Source organism: Hypomesus nipponensis, chromosome 23 (assembly GCF_054491055.1).
Source record: "Hypomesus nipponensis isolate SF chromosome 23, ASM5449105v1, whole genome shotgun sequence".
In the NCBI taxonomy this organism is placed as follows: domain Eukaryota; kingdom Metazoa; phylum Chordata; class Actinopteri; order Osmeriformes; family Osmeridae; genus Hypomesus; species Hypomesus nipponensis.
The window spans coordinates 14,283,767-14,304,507 of NC_140383.1; the positions used below are offsets into that span (position 1 = coordinate 14,283,767).

Here is a 20,741-nt window from a genome sequence, read left to right on the forward strand (position 1 = left end):
GGTCAGTGTTACAGGAACGTCTGGTTAAGCACCAAGTCACGCTAAGTCTGACAGTTACTCTGACCCTGACCAGACTAGATTCGCAGCCTAAGTTGCCATACTAACTGAGTTCAAACTACGTTGAGCTAGCTTTATGGAACCGAATGAACTAGAAATGAGTCTGACTAACTGACATAAGTCTGGCTTATTCGGTAAACTCGCTTTATGGAACAGGCCTCTGGATGGTTAAGTTGAGGCATAGTATATGTAAACCTTGGATTTCACATTTCAGCTGCAGGTCATGCTACCTCATCAATGTACTCAAAGATCAGACTTCAGCTGTTTCATTCCATGAATGCAGTTTATTTTTACATAATTGTGAGTGCTTTTCGTTGATTAGAGTGCCTTGAGTGTCTACAATTCCACCCCGTCACCAACCCTTCATCACACTGTACTTAGAGAGAAAAGGGAGACACTTCAGGAACAGAGGGTTCTAACGAGTGCATCGCTGACATTCACTTCCCTGTCCCTAGACTTACTCAATTATATTTCCTATTGAACAGCATACTTACACATACGTAGACCTACAAACATTTTACATAACAAGAAATGCACAAATACAAGAAATTAACAGTATTTACATCAATATGAAACGATCGCTATACTAAGCAATCACTTGAACAACAACCAAAATATGAGGAACACAACAATGCCATCAACATGGTGACGTGAAGAATTTCTTTTTGCCTGAGTCAGTCTTTAACTTGTTTCTGTGGGGAAAAGAGCAACCCGTTTTTGTAGAAAATGTAGTTTCAAGGTACTTTGCCATTTGCGGCAAGTACAAGTACTGTACATGTACACTAGAAACCATGGTCCATGTATTCATGCATGGAGCTACCTACTGCTGAACGAGTTTAAGAAACCTAATCATGTAAAAGAGGATGGTGTGAAGCGTGGTCTTACGTGTTGTTGAAGGCATGGCCCAGGGTTTTGATCTTGCCCTTTAAAGAGCCACTGGTAGGGGTCTTCTGGTATTTACTCATCTCAGGGGAGGTCAACGGTTTAAACAGACGATCTTTAATAGAACAGCGGACAAAGTAGTGATCAAACATCTTACAACACACAAACATCAGAACTTAAAAACGACAAACCTGGGTATATTTTGGCACAGCTACAATAGAGAGTGGATGGCTGGCTTGTTTACCTCTGTCTGTGCTGTGGCAGTCAGTATTGATGTTGGCATCAATGACAGAGGATATGACATGGTCTCTCTCGTTCATGAGCAGGTTCTTCCAGTACTCGGCAGGCAAGGACAGCATACAGGTGATCACCTGAAACCCTCAGGAAATGCTGATCTTATTTTAATTTATTCTCCTTTCCTTGGTGGTATTTCTGTTTCAGGCCTGTAGCACAACAGGGTCCAGAGGTGGCTACCTTGGGTTGGATGTTTGTGTCTCTCACGATGGTCAATGGAGATGGTTCGGAGGTTCCATGCCCCACTATAGTTGGTCCAAACACCCGGGCCAAATTGTTCTGGTCCATCTGGCAAAGTGGACTTTGCATGACTCTATACAAGAGGTGGAGAAATACAATGAATTAAAATGTCATAATCCTTGTGCTGCCTTCGGGTCACATGACCCAAAGGTTCATAACAAACCATTGTTGTGTTTACCCAATTTAAAAGCAAATCAAAATAATTTTATTTTAATCTTTGCAATGTGGGGGGTCTGAGACAGCCCAACGGTTAAAAGAAAATGCTTCACTTTGTTTTTGTTTGCGGTAAAGATGTCGCAAACGACGGTGGGTCACAATGACTGATGGGTCACAATGACCCGAAGATAACACAAGGGTTAAGAAATTGCCTAGGAAAAAATACATGTATTTAAAGTGTATTGGGGTTACACTTTATCATCATGTTTTATGTGAAGGGGTAACTACTATTGGTTTTACTTCTGCAGATGCAGCATGAGGAAAGCCAGTGTCTCTTTGTTGGACTTTGGTAGGTCCCCTATGGTCTGGCACATGGTAGCTGCTCTGTTGTCCTCATCAGGAATCTCTGGAACACATATATACAATACAAGTCAACTCTAGCTTGAATTAGTTCAGAATTAAGTTGGAAGACACCGTCGAGAAATCTATTCTAATTCAATAAGAAGAAGACATCTCCCTGACAGTGTAGCTGGTTTTCTGCGCCACAGAGGTAGAATGAATATGATCATTCCAGGCACGCCAACCCATCCCACTTGTCCCTTAATGTACTTTCACTTACCCTCCGCTCAAGATCACGGTCGAGATTGAAATTAATGTACTGAAAGGAGACAACGGAGTGCCGGGAAAAATATTGGGTGTTGATTGTCTCTGAAGTCATCAGGGAGTTGTAAAATATTACAGTGAGGAAATAACCTCATTGGTTTAGGGACGATGGTTAAGTAAATTAATTTCCATGCCTAGGGCCATTGATGTTCGCAGGTAAAGGGAGGCATTTAATGATTGGTGGAAGCTTGTTAGAAGCCCATCATGCCAAGCAGCCTGATGAGCTTCATAATTGAAAATGGTTGTGAATACTACATGGAATGTAACATTTTCAGCAGAGAGGTCCTTCACGGGAGAAAAGTCCTATTTGCATTTATTTAATTGGTCAGCTGTAATATATATATGCTCCTTGTTTCTCATGCCATTTGCAATGCACTATGGGAGTTGTAGTGTTTTTGTGTGGGTCAGAGGGGTGGTTTGTTCATGATGTCCATTTTAGTGAGACAACATACCTGCTGCGTCCATGAAAGATTTATGGAGCCTGAAGGTGATGAGAGGCTCCTTGAGCTTCCTCAGAAAGTCCTTGAGTAGTCCACAAACAACGTGGATCTCGTCCACTTTTGCAAGCATTAGGGGTTGTTTTGCATGAATGTACTTCTCCCTCAGCTCCCTCACCAAGCGCTCCCCTCCAGGAACTCGGTACACACCTCTCTGAGATACCAGAAGGGAAAGGCTTGGGATAAGCTCTGATGTGATAGATAAACATAGACCATTCTATTCATGTACAGAAGTAGGACATACCTCCTGCAATCCTCTCTTCTCAATTTCATTCACACACTGAATTATTAAGAGGGGTATTCTGGGTTGGGTTTCTGGGGCAAAACTTTCCAATGCATCCTGAAGAGGAACATAAAAAGTGAGAGGTCACTTTGAAATTCAGTCCTGCTGCACGACTTAATTTCAATGAAATGTTCTGTATCTCTTTTTCTCCTCCCCACATTAACAGCAGTATTTGAGTCAAACAGCTGAATTTACCTTCATTTCAGAAGGACCTGTAAATCTGGAAGGAGAGCAGCAATCATGACACTTAAATTTGCACTCTGGGTGGGTAACTACCCGACAGTCCTTGCACTTCAATGCCATCTTCCCAAACCGGATCCTCTTCCCGCATGGCACACAGGTCTCTGGTCTGATCACCTCAACACACAAACAAGCACGTTACATAATGCAACCAGCCTGCTAGAACCCTTATAAAAGATGGAAGCACATTACATCACCCTTCCAGTCTGCCCCAACAGTGTTTTCAATCAGTATGAAGTGGGTGTTGATCTACTAAGCTGTTGGTCCTTACTGTTTTTGAGAGGAAAATGTGCCTGAGGGTTTTTTCAACTGTGGGAGTGAACACTGGGGTGAGGCTGGGCTCCATGGTGGTGGGGGTCTCCCCCTGCTCCTCTAGCTCCATAACAGTGTCAGTCTCTGTCATGGTTTCATCATTAGGAACCCACACAGACGTTTGGTCTGGGCAAGGTTTAAAAATAAACATACTTTAATGAAATACAATCAGCACAAGCATTTAGGAGTAGGGAGAGGCCCTTTAAAATGGATGATTCAGTGGTGCATTTGTAAGCGTCAAGTGTTCCACTTGTTCTGTAACTGGCACACTCTGGGTGAGCTAAAGTATTATTGTGTTGCAAGGTGGAGCCTCAGGGGTGCCTCACCACAGATGGAGGGCAAGATGTGCTCCTGTCGGAATGTCCTGGGAGGCTTTTCTGGGGTCTCGTGGGTGATGTCTATCACCATGTGAATCTGACCGCCGCTCTCCGGTGTAGTGACAGACGCCTTTACAATCGTAGTCTCCAGATCCTTGGAGAAAAAAACAGTAACAGTAGATGCATAAGAGGGATTTATGTCAAGTAATCTTATTTGGGTTATTTAATTCCCGCTTCTGGAGTTTGAAGACAGATAACTGGAGTCTGAAATCTCAGGAGTTTGGCCTTTGTTACACTTTGAGTCATGTCTTCTGTGGAGAGGACAGTAAGTCTCAGAGGACGACGGCATGGCTGTGATCCAATGACAGGAAGTCTCAGAGGATGGCAGCATGGCTGTGCTCCAGTACTGTTTCCACCAGACAGAGCAGGTGTGCAGATCTGGAGACAGAGCATGAGACCCAGTCGACAGCCTGGGGACTGATGGATGAACCATCTCATAGGAAGTGATGTCATGCCCAAATTAAGGGACGGACATAAGATACTAACACTCTGATTATATTGAACAAATGATGGTCATTACAACTGTGTAAAATATTTGCTTTGAGAAGTAATGGATGCATGACAACAATAGGAGAGTTAAGAGGTCTCTTTTAAATCCCTGACAAAGTGGCTGGTAGCGTCCTCATCAAACAAAGGCCTGTTGATAAAACGGATATATTATTGTAACCCAGAGGCAATTCATTTTTATGTGCCTTTGAGTACATCCTCTGAAGGGTTTAAGATAGAAAAGCTGAGCCCATGTAACCATCCCCCAAGTGAAAAGGCTTCTTAGTTCCACTCCAGCTGGTTCAAATAACTTCCATAATACTTGGCAGCTATTTCACAGGAGAGCCAAAACCATCTTAGCAGAAGATTTGAAGAGAAAACATAGAGGGGGCAATGTTGGAAACAATGGAGGACTATCAAATATCCCATTATTTTCAACTTGAACAATTCAGCCCATTCGTTCCATATGGCTGGAACCCAAACTAGGTGAATATGGTGTTATCTGTGATTGTCATTTCATAGGCACCAGTTGAAAAGACTGATGCAGCCTCAAGTTATCTACATACTGTATATGTTTATCAAATGTAGTGCGGTGGTTGGAAAAGGTGTTTATCAAATACTTCATAACAGGTCAGAAATTAAATCCGCCATTTAAAAGTGGAATCTTATTTTTACTATATACACAAAAACAAGTTGCCCAGCATAACAAAAAGTTGTTTCTCTCTCCCTAGCTACTGTGCTAGCAGGTCAAAAAGACATCTGCTATGTAGATGTGTCTATTCAAGACAGGTCAAGGGTAGGCTAAGCTCTGCTTAACCTCCAGCCACCTTCTCTATGGGTCTTCCTCCCAGAAGATCTCCTGACTGGCCTCCCACTCGTGCTCGCTTTCCTCCAGGAGCGAGGGCAATGGGTCCCATTGAGGAACGCTGGGAATTATAGGAAGAAAATATAACAACAGGGAAAAAGGAAGAACCATATAGATGGAACATAAATGTAAACTAAATTAATTCCTCATAAAAACAAAAACCTTTTAGTAATTTAGTTTTCCTGTCTGAAAAATGTGGATATTACTCACCCTTTTTTCCCTGGCCCTAGACTTCAGTGGTTTGACCACAGTGTCCAGGTCCTATTCCCAATGATAAATCAAAGGACCAACATGAAGGCAATATCATTTGATAGCTAACATCCATACCACAGCCGGTTCCCACCAATACAGATCTGTTTTGGTTCTGTCAACCTTGATATAATTATCTTACCATGTCATCATCTGTTCTGTCATAGCTAATATCAGAGTGCGACAGGAACGAGGACTCATCAATGACCGATAATCTATCCAGAAATAAAACAATCTTTACACTTCAATCAACCAAGGCTTATATGACAACTAAATAATTACAGATTATGGTGTAAGAGAGTATAGGGTCAGGTTTAGTCTCTATACAGTACTGTATCCATCCATCTATATATAAACAGTAGTGTATAATATATAAACTCCTCAAAATTCCTCCCCTTCAATAATACCAATTGTATTGTATTTTATATAGTTGGAAAGCCTGATTAGTCACCTTTACAACGAGGTACAACTTGTAAGGATCGTGCATTTGTGCAACACAGCTAACCGTGTGGGTGGCGGCCCAAAAACAATTGCCAAATTCCCCTGCAATTTTCTTCTGTTGGTATTCACTCGCGTTTTGAGCTTCAAATGGGATCAGCTTGGGCGTGCCAGAGTGACCAACGCAAACATGTTGGCTGACTTGCAAATCCTGGTTGAGGAATGGGATGCCATCCTACAGCAATGTGACCAGGCTGTTGACCAGCATGAGGAATGGCCAATATGTGTTGTTTTACTTTGGGAGAGTGCAATCCTCCAATCCACCAAGCAACTCAAAACGATAGTTAATACCAACAGAAGAATATTGCAGGGGATTTTGGATACTTTTTTGGGGCCGCTACCCACACGCTTATGTAGCCGGTGTGTGGTGAAACTCAGTCCTCAAGTATGTAACAGGCCACCCGCGTCAGTTAATAGCTAGCTTTTCGTTGGCGTAGTTGGAAGTGGTGGCGCTTGGGAGGTCAGAGGTGGTGAGTTCGACTTCCGGTGGGAGCGGACGGTTGCCTGTATACCTCTGACGGAACTTGCAAGACCACATCTGTTACAACGGTGCCGTGACCCGGATCGCTAGGTTAGCATCAGCTAGCCGGCCGGAGTGAGTTTGAGGGGTGAATGTGGCCGGTGTGTGGTGAAACTCACTCCTCAAGTATGTAGCAGGCCACCCGCGTCGGCGAATAGCTAGCTTTTCGTTGGCGTAGTTGGTAGTGGTGGCGCTTGGGAAGTCAGAGGTGGTGTGTTCGACTCCCGGTGGGAGCGGACGGTTGCCTGTATACCTCTGACGGAACATGCAAGACCACGTCTGTTACACTTAGCTGTGTTGCTCTTTCCATGAATGCACAATCTTTACAAGTTGTACCTCGTTGTATAGGTGACGAATTAGGCTTTCCAACTATATAAAATACAATACCAATTGGTATTATTGAAGCGGAGAAAAAAAAAAAAAAAAAAAAACGACCCCAACTTTTTTTGAAGAGTTTACATAGTGTATACTTTAAGTCTTACCGTTTACTCTTGTGCATTATGACATTGGCTGCCATGGGATTTAAATTGGCCAGCATTGATCTCTGCTCATCATTCAGACATGTGCTGGACTTGCTGTCCTGGACCAGAATATCACACATCAGCTGCATCTGCCTCTGCTGTGGAGCCACAGGAAGACATGGATGTGCTAGTCCCTAATCACAACACACAAGCTGCAAAGCACACCAAGTGTCCTCATGTTAATCAATATCCAAACTGCATCTCCTTATTTAATTAATCAAACACATTGGATGTCTATAGGAAATACAAGGCATTTTTAGGGTATATTTTACACAACTCCCAGGTGATGAACCTACTGGTCCTTCTACAGGTCTACTGGTCTATCTGCCAGTGTGCAAGCCTACTCCTCTCTACCAGAATACAAGGCTATTATCTGCCAGTGTACAAGGATATTATCTGCCAGTGTACAATGCCATTGTTCTGAACCTTATTGATCATCTGCTAGCCTAATGTACCAGGCACTTGCTGTACCAGGTACTGGAAGTCAGCCTCTGCCTTGAGGCGCTTCTTGATCTCCACGTCCACCTGGTTACGAGCATGCTTGAGCTTGACCTCCAGAGCAGCCTGAGCCACGTCTGACTTAACCAACAGCTCCTTGTTCTTCTTCAGCTCCAGCTCGACGTGGAGCCATTTCTTCCTTGTGGCCTCGAAGTTCTTCACCACCTCAATGAATTCTAGAAGGACAAGTGGAGGGGGGACAGTGAGAAGCAAGCAAGTCAGGAGTAGAGACCATGGGGTCCTGAAGACAAACAGGCTTGTGCTCGATGGATGTCATTATTAGTCCCCAAGTAAAAATGGATAATATGTTACATCCTCTAGTGCTGCAATGATTATTAGAGGAGTTGGATTCTATCTAATATTATCTAGCTGTCTAATTTGACAGTATTTCTGACATGAATGTCTAAAATGATTATACTACATAACACCCAAACACAATCAAGGTATTCTCTAGGATGCTTGACAGCAAACAAGGCATAACATTTTCGTAGCGTTTTTGCCTGTAGCCTACAAGTCTCTCCCTAAACATCCAACAACAACATTGGAGTTTCATCTTAAACCGGAAAAAACAAAAAAATAAAACGTACCGACTTCAGTATTAAGTGCGTTTCCTTCGGCTGCTATCCTGTTGAGGCAGAGGGAGAGTATTTCCCTGATCAACGCCTCTTCCATTATCGTCTATGGAGGGACGTAACGTTCCCGTTATGATTGTAACCTTCCATATCCATTAATTTACATAAATTTCATGTTCAAACGGTTGAACTGCGAACGTGACCTAGGCCTATATCATACCTGTCAGTGGCCTGCAGCGTTCCAAGCCCTAGTCAATTAGACTACTTAATATGCTGTGCTCGAACACGTGGGCGACCGAGGCTACACAGGTGAAGTGAAATTAGAATGTTTTAGGAAGAATGTATCACATTGGCATAGTTAAACCCTGCACCCTGCTACCGAACCAAGATTTCATTACCATGCGGAAGATGTCTATGATGGTATATGCAGGGGTGAAAGTAGTTTTTATTTCTTGGTGGTACTATGATACAGGTGTAATGCGCGCGCCGAAAATTTCACTTAGCCTAATTATTTATTGATTTGTTTATTTACTGTATTATAGTCTACTTATCAAGCATTCACTAGGACTTCTTATCACTCTAGTATCACTCTTCAACCCACCTGTATCTGTTTTTGATGAGGGTCAGGCAGTCAGGTACAGACAAGTGCCATCATATGGCAGCTTTGTTGATTTGGGCAGAACAAAATGTGTCCCGCAAACCGCTCCCGCTAGAATGACAGTTGAATGTCACTTGTTTTTTTAAACTCCGATCTATTTAAACAACACGGGACACAGCACTGCATGTTAAAACTAAGTCTCTGTCTAACGGACTAACATAAACATATTTTTGTTAGCCTACCTGCTGCAAAATTACACCAAGACAAGTAGAGCTATTTTATCCAGTGTAATTTATCACTTACCACTATCTTGGTTTTTTATTATCCTCCTCTTCCTCTCTCTTCTTCCTTTTTTGGCTTCCTGAAGCATAATTCCGCTTCATGATGACTGCCGACCGACGAGGTTTTTGTATTTTGCCAGCAGCACAGATCATGAGAGGGGCCCCTTGAGGGGGATCCCGACAACAGTGTCATTGCACTTTACTGCATTGACTATCAAAAGGCCGCTCACACGTTTGTCGTTGCATTTTATTCTTAACCAGTCGTTGTCTTGGGGCCCCAAGCCAGCTCGGCGCCCCAAGCAATTGCTTGTTTTGCTTCCCTAGTCGCAACGGGCCTGTGCGTGTGTCGTAATTTCTTACGGCGTACCGGCCACTACCGGCTTACTTTCACCCCTGGGTGTATGTTACATTGTTTGCGGTTATGCAGATCGGTTGCCGTGCTCAAATTGCCCATGGCACATACAAAGAATGCCATAATGTTGATGATAATAAGATTTCAGCAACGTAACATGCATGGTAGTTTCTTGCTAGCTGCGTAGATGGTCCAAATGTATCCTGCTGCAAAAAAGACCAGCGCACAATCATTCCGAAGAAAGCCATGGTGGGTGATGTTGATGGAATGCTATTAATTTCATAGCCTAATATCAGCCTGTCACATTTATAGGGGGGGGATGGCAGGGTGATTATTCGAATCTTTCCATTCGGGTCTCATTTGCGCATTCTGTGCGTATTGCCGAAACCTTATGCGCAAGGTGATGTATGTTTCTGCTTTGCTGGCAGCAGCTGTCAGACAGGCTCACTTACCATACCGATCGGTATGGTAAGTGAGCCGGTATGGTAAGTGTTGTACTGATGTGTTGTCAAACTATAGTAATGTTCCCTCAACAAATCCCAGCTCCCCCTCCTCCGAATTAGTGTTTCCGCGTACGATGTTAGAACCGGAAGCAGCTTGACTATTTTGGAATACTGAAACAGCTATAAAGTAATGTTGATGTTCAATAAATTAAAGATTCAACATGCCTTACCAAGTTCTACTTCTAATCTTCTTCACTGTTTGTTCATACAAACAGTTTGTTCAAACAGTTTGTTCTGATTGACAGACAGCTCTCAACTCAGCAGAAAACTTACCTCCGTATTCCTGCGCCTTGTCCATTAATTGTAGCAGGACAAGTTATAAGCGGGAGAAATACAAGGTGATGCGTGAGAAATGGCTTTAAATGCGTCAGTCTCACGGCGAATTCGTGAGACTTGAGAGCCCTGTGTTCAAGTGGGTACTGAGAGAATGAGTTTGTAAGACAAACCGGTTATGTTACTGGAAACTGCCTCTCTGGAAATCTCTTCATAAAATCAGACTCTTATGTATTTTATTGTTTAGACTGTTAAACTACCTTCAGGGGTTTTACAATTTTGCAACCTTTTGGCAAGCCAGCACTTCTCTTAATTGTTCATTAACAATGTGCGTTGGATGTGGTTTTGTTCCACTAGATGGCACTGTGCCCATTCATTCAAGGGCAGCCAGGTGCTGTCTCGGATGTGTGTGTGGCCTCTGATTAAGAAGACTGTATTTGAGAAAAGCCTTGTTGTGTCTGGTTTACTCAGTGCAATGGTAAATAAGCAGTCTGGTCACATCAAAGGTCATATCATTATTTAATTAAATATGTATTTTATTGATTTGTTCATGAAATCACACATTTCTAAAGCCAACCAATGACGCAGTGATCGTATGACCCGAATGAACATGCTAATGAATATATTCTTTTATATATTTTTATATAAATACTTGTCATAATTTGTGCTTTTTAATGTTAAGGTATGATATCTTGTTCTTTTTATTGTGATATTATATACTTTCAGGATGCTTTTTGCATTGATATGCTTTCAATTGTGGCAGGCGGTGGTTGGTATTCAAAAGCAGCTTACCATTTCCTCTCATAAGACGTGTCTTGGTGTCGTGTCAGTTTACTGCTCAAACACGGTGAAATCCTCACTATCACTGTGCTACTCTTATCAGAGACAGACTACTGAAGTGCTGTTAATCGATTTTGGACTGAATGCACCCAGCAAAACATTTGTTTGTTTTTGTTAAGAAAAGGTAGATAAATTAGACTGCCTCAGATGCAAATATACATCCAGGTGGATGATAATGTGAAGTATTTCAGATGAGCTCTCTCCTCACCACCACCTCCACTGTCACCATCAACCAATCCTTATAACAGAGCTCCTATTTGAATGAAAATGGACCAAAGGTATTTTTAATGAATCCTTTTGTATAAAGCAATTTCTGATTAATTTTGCTCTTATACTCACCTCTCTATCTTCCACTCCTCTCTCTCTGTCATCTCTCTTATACACACTTTTATTCTTTCCTTGTGCAGCTCGTACCCCCTCCACCCCCGCCCTCCTCCCACATGCATATAATTCCACAGTGATTTTGAGAAATGGAGGTTTGCTCTCTAAATTAAACACTCACCACGCCATGTTGATAAAAATGGTATTATAGTAGTGCGAGTTGTGTAGAATACACAATCTGTTATTCTCGCAAGCACATTGCTATATGCATTGTTTATTAAACCCTCAAATAATCAGCAGGCGATAAGACATTTGATTGATTTGGCACATTAATTTACAGTAAATGTTTGGTTATAAAAGGCATCATTTGGGGGGATTGACATTGCAAATGATTGTCCTCGTATTAACACTTTTAACGGACGCTAATGTCGGTGGAAAGAAAATGATTTTTGCACTATCACCTCTTAATGCAAACCATATTTAAGTGTATATGATTTTGGTGTGAGTTCCATGTCTGTTGATTAGTTTTGTAGAAATGAAAGCATTTGACATTCAGCAAGATTTTGTATGTCGATGTTTATTTGTCCCATGGAAACACAATAAGCTAATGCACTGATAAGGCCAGAATTAAGTTTGCCTGAATTGCAACATAAATACAATGGAATTCAAATTAACATTTGCAAAATTACATGTCAAACTCATGCATAATTATACAAATGTCAATCCAAACTGGTGTGCATATACTGTAGGCCTACAACTAAGACTGAGGTCAGATGCCATGAGGAAGCACTGTGTATATGTACACGCTTCATATTACATGAGGGCTTTAATGGTTTTGGGGTAATGTTTTGGGTAAAGAAGGGATAAGTTGTTAGAGATTTTGTATCAAAAACTAAAAACCTCCATCCTATCAAACTCCAAACAGCAATGCAATGTCATCTCAGTTTGTCAGAGCTCCTGGATTCTTCCGCATTGCAACAATTAGCATATATCCCCAGCTGCTGACTGCTTCCTTTCTGGGTGTTTATTTCTTTGAGATCTTAAAGGTTTGTTTGGCCTCTTCCCAGGTTGTGTTAATCACTAGCTCACCAGCACATGCATATTTCTCCTTCTTTATGTTATTGCATATAAGATTAGTTCTATGAAGCTGAGGACCTCACATGACCTGATTACTTGGCAAAAATAGAGAGTTAAAATTCTCAATGTTTATATAATTTGACCCCCAGTATAAGCCTTCTGTATCATGAATGAAGAGATGTGCTTGAAATGTAATGAGGTGCCACTGAGAGTCAAGGTAGTTTAGCTAAGGAATGTACACCACTGGCTTTGTTCACTGTTTAGATTCACATCATATGCAAAGATGGCTTTGGTGGTTTCCCTCCCAGTGATTCTACAGTGTTGACCTCCTCTTCCTGCCTGCTGCTGCTAGTCCTTGTAATTCATTCATATTGGTGTCATAGTCAAGAACACACATAGCCCACATGTGGCTGGTGAGAAAAAGCACTGTGGCTGAACAAGATCACAGTACTGTATCTTTTACACCATCAGGGCTTGGAAATACAGTGACTTGCCAACGTAGGCAAATGGCTAGTAGAACATAACATTTCATAATAACTTCAGTAAATCAAACAGCTGCAAATCAAACAGCTGCAAGACCCAGTGAAAAGCCACCTTTTTTGGCTCTGGTTTGTACCTTTGTCACACCCTAAAATTTGCTGCAAGCTGCTCTGTGTACTTCCACAGAATTACAAAGAAGAACGTTTTTCAAGGACATTGCAAATGTACTACAGTCGTAAATGCAGTTTTCCAGCCTGTACAGCAATGCTGACACGTTTCAGAGTTTTCCTAAGGAACCAAACACTCGACGGGCTGTGATGTTTGTCTATGATGTAGCCTGTGCACCAGGCTAGGACTGGGTTCTTTTAGTCTCTCTCTTTCTCTCCTCCGCGCTCTTTTCCATTGCCAATGACGTCACTAATTGGGTGTGGAGTGGGCGTCTAGTGGGCCACTTAATTGCCGTAGAGGTAGGCGTATATAAATAGACACCTGGGGTCCTTACACCGGTATGTTGTCACTCTGCTGCTGACACTGGTGTGAAGCTATGATCTGGGTGCTGTCTTGAAGTACGAAGGTATGTCGAAGCGTTTTTCTTCTTGATTATGATTTCACTGCGGATTACCATACTAAAATGTTTGTTTCAATAGTGTGTGTGGAGGAGCAGACGCTGACCGAACCTTGGCGTACCAGTATTTGCGTGACTTTCCATATACAAGCACCCGCTGGGTATTGTGGCTGCCGTGGGGGACCTGCGACAAATGTAGTGTTCCTTGCAAACTGACGTGAGCGGCAGGTACGTCTTGAGTTATGCTCTGCCCGCAGTCGTGTAGCTCGTTTTCTCTTTGTTGCCCTGATGAATGTGCGTAGATACGGGCGCATTGGTGCTATGGCATATTTATTCTGTAATGTGTGCTGACTGAATCCAGATCCTAAATTGTATTGACTATGAAATGTGACTGACAAGTATTAATTGTCTGTTTATGTTTTTAGACTTTTTCGACTGCAGCCGGCATTGTTGGTTGCTGTTCTCTACACGTACGATTGTGGTGCTGCTCATAGCCTAACTAGTTTTTGGTTTGTTTTCTTTTCCTCCAGCCTGTTGATCGTTGGTATTATTGTAAGTGAGAGTACATGTATTGTACATCACAGGCTGGAGTATTTTTTTACATTTTCTTTATTCCTTTGTTTTGTCGTCCCCCCCTTCCCTCATGTCGCCAGTCTCGGTGGTGGTGTAGCCAGGGTAGCATATAGGACCCTTTTGGAAGGCAACTTTCCTAGTTCCCCTTCTTGCACTCAAAGAGTAGTTTAGACATGAAGTTGCTGTGAAGTGTGAATTCTAATGCCCTTAAATCAAATTTCTCAGTGACATTAAATTGCAGTGTTTCTATAAACAGTGATAAACCATTCTATTGGTGTTCTCATTGGCTTCTCTGGCTCCTCTGCCATTAGCTTGGCGACTCCCCCCCCCCCCCCCGTATTGATTTTTAAATGTATTTTACCTATTGACCAACCAAACCAACACCTCTATACCATGTATTAATAAAGATGGTATTTTTATACTTTTCTAAGAACCTGTGTCTGTACAGATTATTAGTGCACAGAGTTCCCCTTGCTCTGGCATTAACTTAAATTGTACTACAGTACACTTTAAGTAAAGATATTATAAAAATGTATACTAAAACTTATATGTAATTTCTAAAGTGTACAACTATACAAATATAATATAGTGTATAACTATATTTTAAAATGCATGCTAAAAATAATCTTTGTAACAATGCACTTAAAGCTTACTTTAAAAATAAACATTTTAATATGCTGAAATGTTAGGATATTTTAAGTCACTTTCGAAGTCCCTTCATCAATTCAGCCTTCAGTGGACTGGTATATATTTGCTGTACTGTAGTGTGGTAGAGTAAAGTACCTAATTTTTTACCGTTTTCTTGTGCTTATGCGACTTCTATTTCGAAGCGGCTTATAGTCCGGTTTTAGAACAAAAAAGTGTCTTCTTTCAAGTTCTCTATTTAACACTTGAACGGGGGCTTATTACTTGAGGAATTATTTTCTGTTTCGTGTCAGTTACACTATCAGGGCTTGGAAATACAGTGACTTGCTAAAGTAGGCAAATGGCTAGTAGAACATAATGGTGATGTGCCGTTTGTGAATGATTCGTTCATTTAGAACGAATCCTTACAAGGACTCGGGAGTAACGAGTCCTCTCAAAGTGTGATTCGTTCATTTTCTTGTGGCCGCGCATCAGGACTGTTGCATAGGCTCGTCCAAGTAAACAGAAATGATTTGTTCATTTCCCCACACGGTCTTCGGGTCGAGTCTTTGAATAATTTTTCGTGTGACCTGCATAGGCTCTATACTGGTAGCTAGAGGAAACGAATGTTTCGTTCATTTCCCGACTCAGTCTTTCTAAGAGTCTTTTCATTTTTCACGTGACCTGCATTTAATTTTTTAGTAGAGGAAACAGTTTCCTCATTCCCTTTCACGTGGCCGCTGTTTTAGTAAGACGTGAATAATATTCGCTCCAGTCATCATACTGACTGGTTTTGTTATTTTCACTTTACATTTACACTTACAGTTTAGTGCTGTGTTATTGTTTGCCGTGATAATTAAATGCTAGTTTGATAATAAAATACCAAAATACCCCCCCCCCGTTGAAATGAACAAATGACTCGAAAAAAATTGTTCATTTTACTGAACGAGATTCAAAGAACCGAATCAGTAAAATGATCCGAACTTCCCATCAGAACATAACCACTAGAACATAACATTTCATAATAATTTCAGTTAATCAAACAGCTGCAAGACCCAGTGAAATGTTAGGCTAGATAGCAAGCTAATGCTAGCATCGCTAACATTACAACTTAGTGTAACCGAGCTCTTTGTAAGAGTTTGTTTTAGATATAATTGTATATGATCGTGTGGACAATGGGACACAGACGCGGTCTCTTTTTAAAACTTGTATTTTACCACTGCTCTTCTTGACATAGCCATTCGAACAGCCCTCACTGATTACACGTAATGGTTTCAGCATCAAGCCTATGGCAACTCCTGGGACCCTTGTCCGTTGTCACATAGAAAGGTCTGCTTCAATAGGCTATCCTCATGATTTGCAAGCTAGCTAAACTTATACAAAAAATAATTTTGTAGACATAACAATGGATTCTGCCACTAAATGAGTGACTTGGCTTTATTTCTGGAGATACTATCCACAACCGAAGTGTGTTACACAATGCTGTAAGATCGCATATGCCGTATTTCTTCGAATATACGCCGCCCTTGAACAAATGCGCCCCTTGAATAAACACCGCAACAGAAATGAACGTTGTGTAATAAACGCCGCCCTCGAATAAACACTGCACCAAAAAAATCTGAAAAAAAGGTTATTTAATTGGTTACATTCAACCCCAATATTTATTACATATGTACTACATAACTTTCTGCACAGCTTTATGTTTGAAAGCTCCCATGTATGAACATTTCGGCGTGCTGCTTCGGATTTCTACACAATGTAGAACACAGTTGTACTACCGACGCACACCTAATTGATAGCCAATGACAAAGGGAGTTGCCGCACTCAGGGACAAAGAATAGACAACGAGGTCAGCGATGGAAAATGAAACCTGCGTTTTTAGCTGCATGATTTCATGATTCAATTCAAAATGCCAGCAACAAAGTTGTCTATCGCTGCACTGCGGCTACAATTCACGAAATCTCTCTTACTAATTAAACGCCGCCCTCGAATAAAGCCGCCCTTGAATAAACACCGCACCAAAAATGAACATTATTTAATAAACGCCGCAGCGTTTATTCGACAAAATACGGTACTCGTCCTGCTCTTGGTACCCAGAATGCCCTGCGGCAAACTGAAAAGCTACTAAGTAAAGGTCATTAGCTTACTTATATAAGCATTGTTTGGAGTTTTATTGTTGTGTTCGTTTTGATATGTGTAATGCTATGGTCTATAGTTTAGATAATTTGAGTGTTCACCCTGATTGGGAATGTTGTCTAGTTAGATAAGTATCCAAGCTGTCCGCTGCAGACTGGGTGACCATGCAAGTAATCTAACGTGAATATAGATTCTCTCATTGTCGAGCGCGCAATGGTATCGGTTGCATTGGAAGTGCGAGTTATACTCCATTTTAGACAAAGTGCCAGATCTGGGGCCCCAGGTAAAAAAAATATCTCTGAAGGTATACTTAGACTTAAAATGTGAAAGTATATTTTTGAAGGCTGATTAATCATCAGTATACTTCAAGTTAATGAATAATTAGTTATTTTGAATTGTGCTATTTTGAAACGAATTTTGTATCAAGTATATTTTAGTTGTAATAAAAAATTGTACTAAAGCACAATTTAAAGTGTATTAAGTGTATTTTTATGTGCTATAGTGGAACAACTTTGTTGTATACTCAAGTATGCTAAGATTTAGTATACTAGAGCTGTACCCGACTAAGATTTTCTTTGGTCGACCAAGACTCGACTAAATCGACGAATAAAAATCTACGTTTTTTTTTTACAAAACAACGTACCAACATTTTCGCAATCTGACTCAATGGCTGCTGGACATTGCAGATTCAGCCGCTAATAGCCTACTAACAATAAGACTTATATCACCAGTCCTGTTGTAACCGAATGCCGATGGTATTTAGTATCTCTTACAATGTACTACAAATAAAATATTGTTGGTTTAACATGCAAATCATCAGAGCGCGCTTATCACTGCCTGAACTTGCAGCATGCGAACTTATGTAGAAGCTGAGTGGGGAACGGTGCAACAGAGAAAGATTTTATTGTCTTGGCCGGAGAAGATAATGTAATTCAATTTGGATGTGGTTCTTATAAAAGGCATATTCATTTTTCAACCCAGCGCGTTAGCATGAGCGAAGTAGGGCTAGGCCAACTTACGTAGGCTACATAATATTCAACGTCGAACTATGAAAAATAAACCGTTGTTGGCAGAGTTTGCATTCAACGTTTTCACCTGGTACTTTGTAAATGTACTTTAATAAAATGCTGCCATACCACAGATGTCTTTGCCATGTTGACTAATAACACCGACAAAGTAGGCTCTGTCAGAGTTTGTAGTTCTGCAGCCAATTGTGCTTTTGCCGTGTGGAAACCAAAACAAAGCGCAGATTAACAAAAGGGAAAACAGTAACACCTTTTCTTTTAAATTATATATGTTTAGAGTTGCTTTATTTTTTCTTAAATAATATAATCTACAATTTCTGTAGAACATTTCGTTAATTCAGTAATGATGACACAAGCGGGAATCAGATCTCACGCTGCCATATGGCAGTCGACTAAAAAAATCTTATTCGACCAAGAGCATATCGACCAGAAAATCGACTAGTCGACTGAGTGGGGACAGCCCTATAGTTTACTTTGCATATTTTTTTTACCTGGGACAACATATCCGCTTTGTGTTAGCAGACTGTTTGGCACAGAAATACAAGATACATTACAAGGTTATCTATTTTGACACAATGTTAAGTGTTTGGGATGCAGTTATAGCATGATGTTTGGCCAAAGACTGATTTGACCATAAGTTATTACACTAAAAGATGGTTGATGCTTTGTTGACAAGCAGGGGTAGGGTGGGTGGGTTTACAAAATGCTGTTTATAAATTTAAAAAAAATACTTGTGAAACTTGGTGAAGACCCTACTACTATAGAGAGGAATGGGGGAAACCTATACACAAATGAGTAGGTTGACTACATTTGTGAACAAAGGGAACATTTAGCTTCCAAAGCATGTTTGTGGAGGAATAACTGTACAATAGGGCTAAAATGTTGACTTTAAATATAATTCTTGTCATGTTCATTCCATTTCAAGTAGTTTCCCCAAATGGATAGTTCCAGCAAGTGAACCATGATCATGGACAAATGTCACAAAATGACCTTTAGATTGTCATTGTTGTTTTGAACTAAAGGAGTCTGCAATAGGCAACATAGGAGTGTGTTCTCTGCTGATTTAAGTGTGTGGAAGAATCTTGTCTTGGTGCAGGACTTTGAAGGGACCTGAAGCTTACTTTTTGCTGTATTGTAATTTCTTTACACAACCAGAAGCACAAGTCACAAATGCCAATCTCAAGCCCCCTCTGAAATAGTCAGTGTTTTAAGATGCAATGTGATGTTAAAACAAACTGACAAATGCCTATGCAGAGCTCTGCAAATGTTCTGCTGATTCTGAACTCTGCATCTCCAATTTACTCTACTTTCACACACTTAGATTTTATTCACTCTTACAGCATAATTGTATTCAGCCTATGGTGGGAGCTTGTGTCACCAACTGTCTCTGCAGGAGGGGATCCCTCACTGGATTGCTTTTCTCAGGGTTTCTTCCATTTTTTCTCTGAATGTTCCATCGAGATTTTCCTTTTAGGGTTTCAGGTTGGTTTAGGTGCAGTTATATGGGCATATGTAAAGCCCTCTGTGACATTGCTTGTCTACAAGACTATAAAAATAGGATTTGATTTGATTTAAAAACATCACCGTTTGCAGCACTTCTCAAGTCAAACATCTTCTAACATGAAGACTTCTAACACAACTCGGCAAAGCATTTTATTATTTTCTGAAATGTCACTCTCCGTGTTTAGCCATGCTAACTTCCTATCCCGTAGCCACTGCTCACTTAGCAAGGCTGTCAAACAATTTACACGGTTGAGCAGCAACCATCAGTCCCCATAGGAGATGTTAGAGTGTTATTTATCAATGTTGCTCCTGTTCGTCTAAAATGTTTCTCTCTGAGCAGTCTTCTTCTTTTTTTAAGAAAAAATAAAATAATGATTGTGAATACATGTCCCAAATGGATTCAGGGTGAATAGACACAGTGGGGAAATATTTTAATTTAGAGGTGGACAGTTTTAGAGTTTTCCTATACCAAATGTACATGGATGGGAGTCTGTTTGATATTAATTGTCATTGTAGTCTTTTATTGAGCTCTTTGTTGTATCCTAAATGAAGATTAAGTGGGAATTTGTATATTAATAACACAAGAGAGTTGTCTCAATGCATGGCAATCTCTTCAAAGGCCCTGAAGTCATTAGTTGGTTCATGTTCTGGTGTACATGTTTGTACTTTTTTCTGTCTAATGATATAATATCAAAAAGAGCAAGACAAGTTTATGTATTTGTAAACAGTGTCTCCCTAGGCATGGTGGGTACATTTACAACATAAAACATGTTGACACTGCTTATACAGTAGTTTAGGCTTTCTGTATCACTGTGTATTTTGTCTCATATTTTGTATGCTTGTTATAAGACAAATGTTTATATTTATAGGAGCATGGGCTAAACAAAGCACAACATTAAAGTTTAGATAGGTGGCTGGACACCAAATACAAAGAACTACTAAGAGCTCTCCGGGCCACTAGTGTTGGCTGCATGACTTACTGTCCTGCCAGCTTGAGGTTGGGGATTTCACCCCTCATATAACTCACAAATAATGGCAGATTTCCAAGTGGCTGAATGCCCTTAAGTAATTTCGTTCAGAGTTGTTATTCAGAGGGCTGTGTTTATTGTTACCTTGGCTGAGAAGGTAAAAAACTGTAAAGCCTCATGTTATTACATAGTCCTGTAAACAACAAAAAAGCTTTCAAAATAGAGAATACTAAATATTTACTCCACATAGATATACTTCAGTCTCCCAGTCTACTCAGTTATTTCAGATGCTGATGTTGACATTAACTCCAAGGCTATCTCCCCTGTTATAAGGCATTGTGTAGGCTACTGTCCACAGACTTTAGCACCGCCATTTGTCTAAGTTGTATCTGCTCATTTCGGAGCTTGTTAA

General features: G+C 40.8%; 1 protein-coding gene and 1 long non-coding RNA gene across 3 annotated transcripts; one reads left to right on the forward strand and one right to left on the reverse strand.

Annotated features, from left to right (window-relative positions):
- Positions 1–327: 327 nt before the first annotated feature.
- LOC146234345 (rac GTPase-activating protein 1) lies at positions 328–8,312 on the reverse strand. 2 transcript variants are annotated; one of them, XM_084688938.1, is made up of 16 exons: positions 8,226–8,312; positions 7,612–7,814; positions 7,102–7,238; positions 5,744–5,816; positions 5,563–5,613; positions 5,315–5,413; positions 3,951–4,095; positions 3,584–3,750; positions 3,268–3,429; positions 3,034–3,129; positions 2,745–2,943; positions 1,930–2,035; positions 1,414–1,546; positions 1,184–1,310; positions 943–1,054; positions 328–749 (listed from the first exon to the last, which is right to left on the reverse strand). In XM_084688938.1, exons 1-16 carry the CDS (start codon positions 8,308–8,310, stop codon positions 695–697), a joined length of 1,950 nt encoding a protein of 649 aa, XP_084545064.1. In that variant the 5' UTR covers positions 8,311–8,312; the 3' UTR covers positions 328–694. The 2 variants fall into 2 exon arrangements, with proteins under 2 accessions (XP_084545064.1, XP_084545065.1); XM_084688939.1 differs by lacking the exons at positions 328–749; positions 943–1,054 and having other exon boundaries at positions 1,228–1,318.
- A 5,068-nt stretch (positions 8,313–13,380) lies between these two features.
- Positions 13,381–14,308, forward strand: LOC146234346 (uncharacterized). Its single transcript, XR_014741557.1, has 3 exons — positions 13,381–13,509; positions 13,583–13,728; positions 13,926–14,308. It is a non-coding gene; the product is annotated as an uncharacterized LOC146234346 (long non-coding RNA).
- Positions 14,309–20,741: the final 6,433 nt, after the last annotated feature.

What these genes read in the sequence shown, in the direction of transcription:
- LOC146234345 (XM_084688938.1), bottom strand. Translation starts at nt 8,310, where the DNA reads ATGGAAGAGGCGTTGATCAGGGAAATACTCTCCCTCTGCCTCAACAGG. An exon ending in CGCACTTAATACTGAAGTCG is followed by an intron (nt 7,815 to 8,225) that starts GTACGTTTTATT and finishes TTGTCCTTCTAG; the next exon opens with AATTCATTGAGGTGGTGAAG. An exon ending in CAGGTCCTTCTGAAATGAAG is followed by an intron (nt 3,130 to 3,267) that starts GTAAATTCAGCT and finishes GTTCCTCTTCAG; the next exon opens with GATGCATTGGAAAGTTTTGC.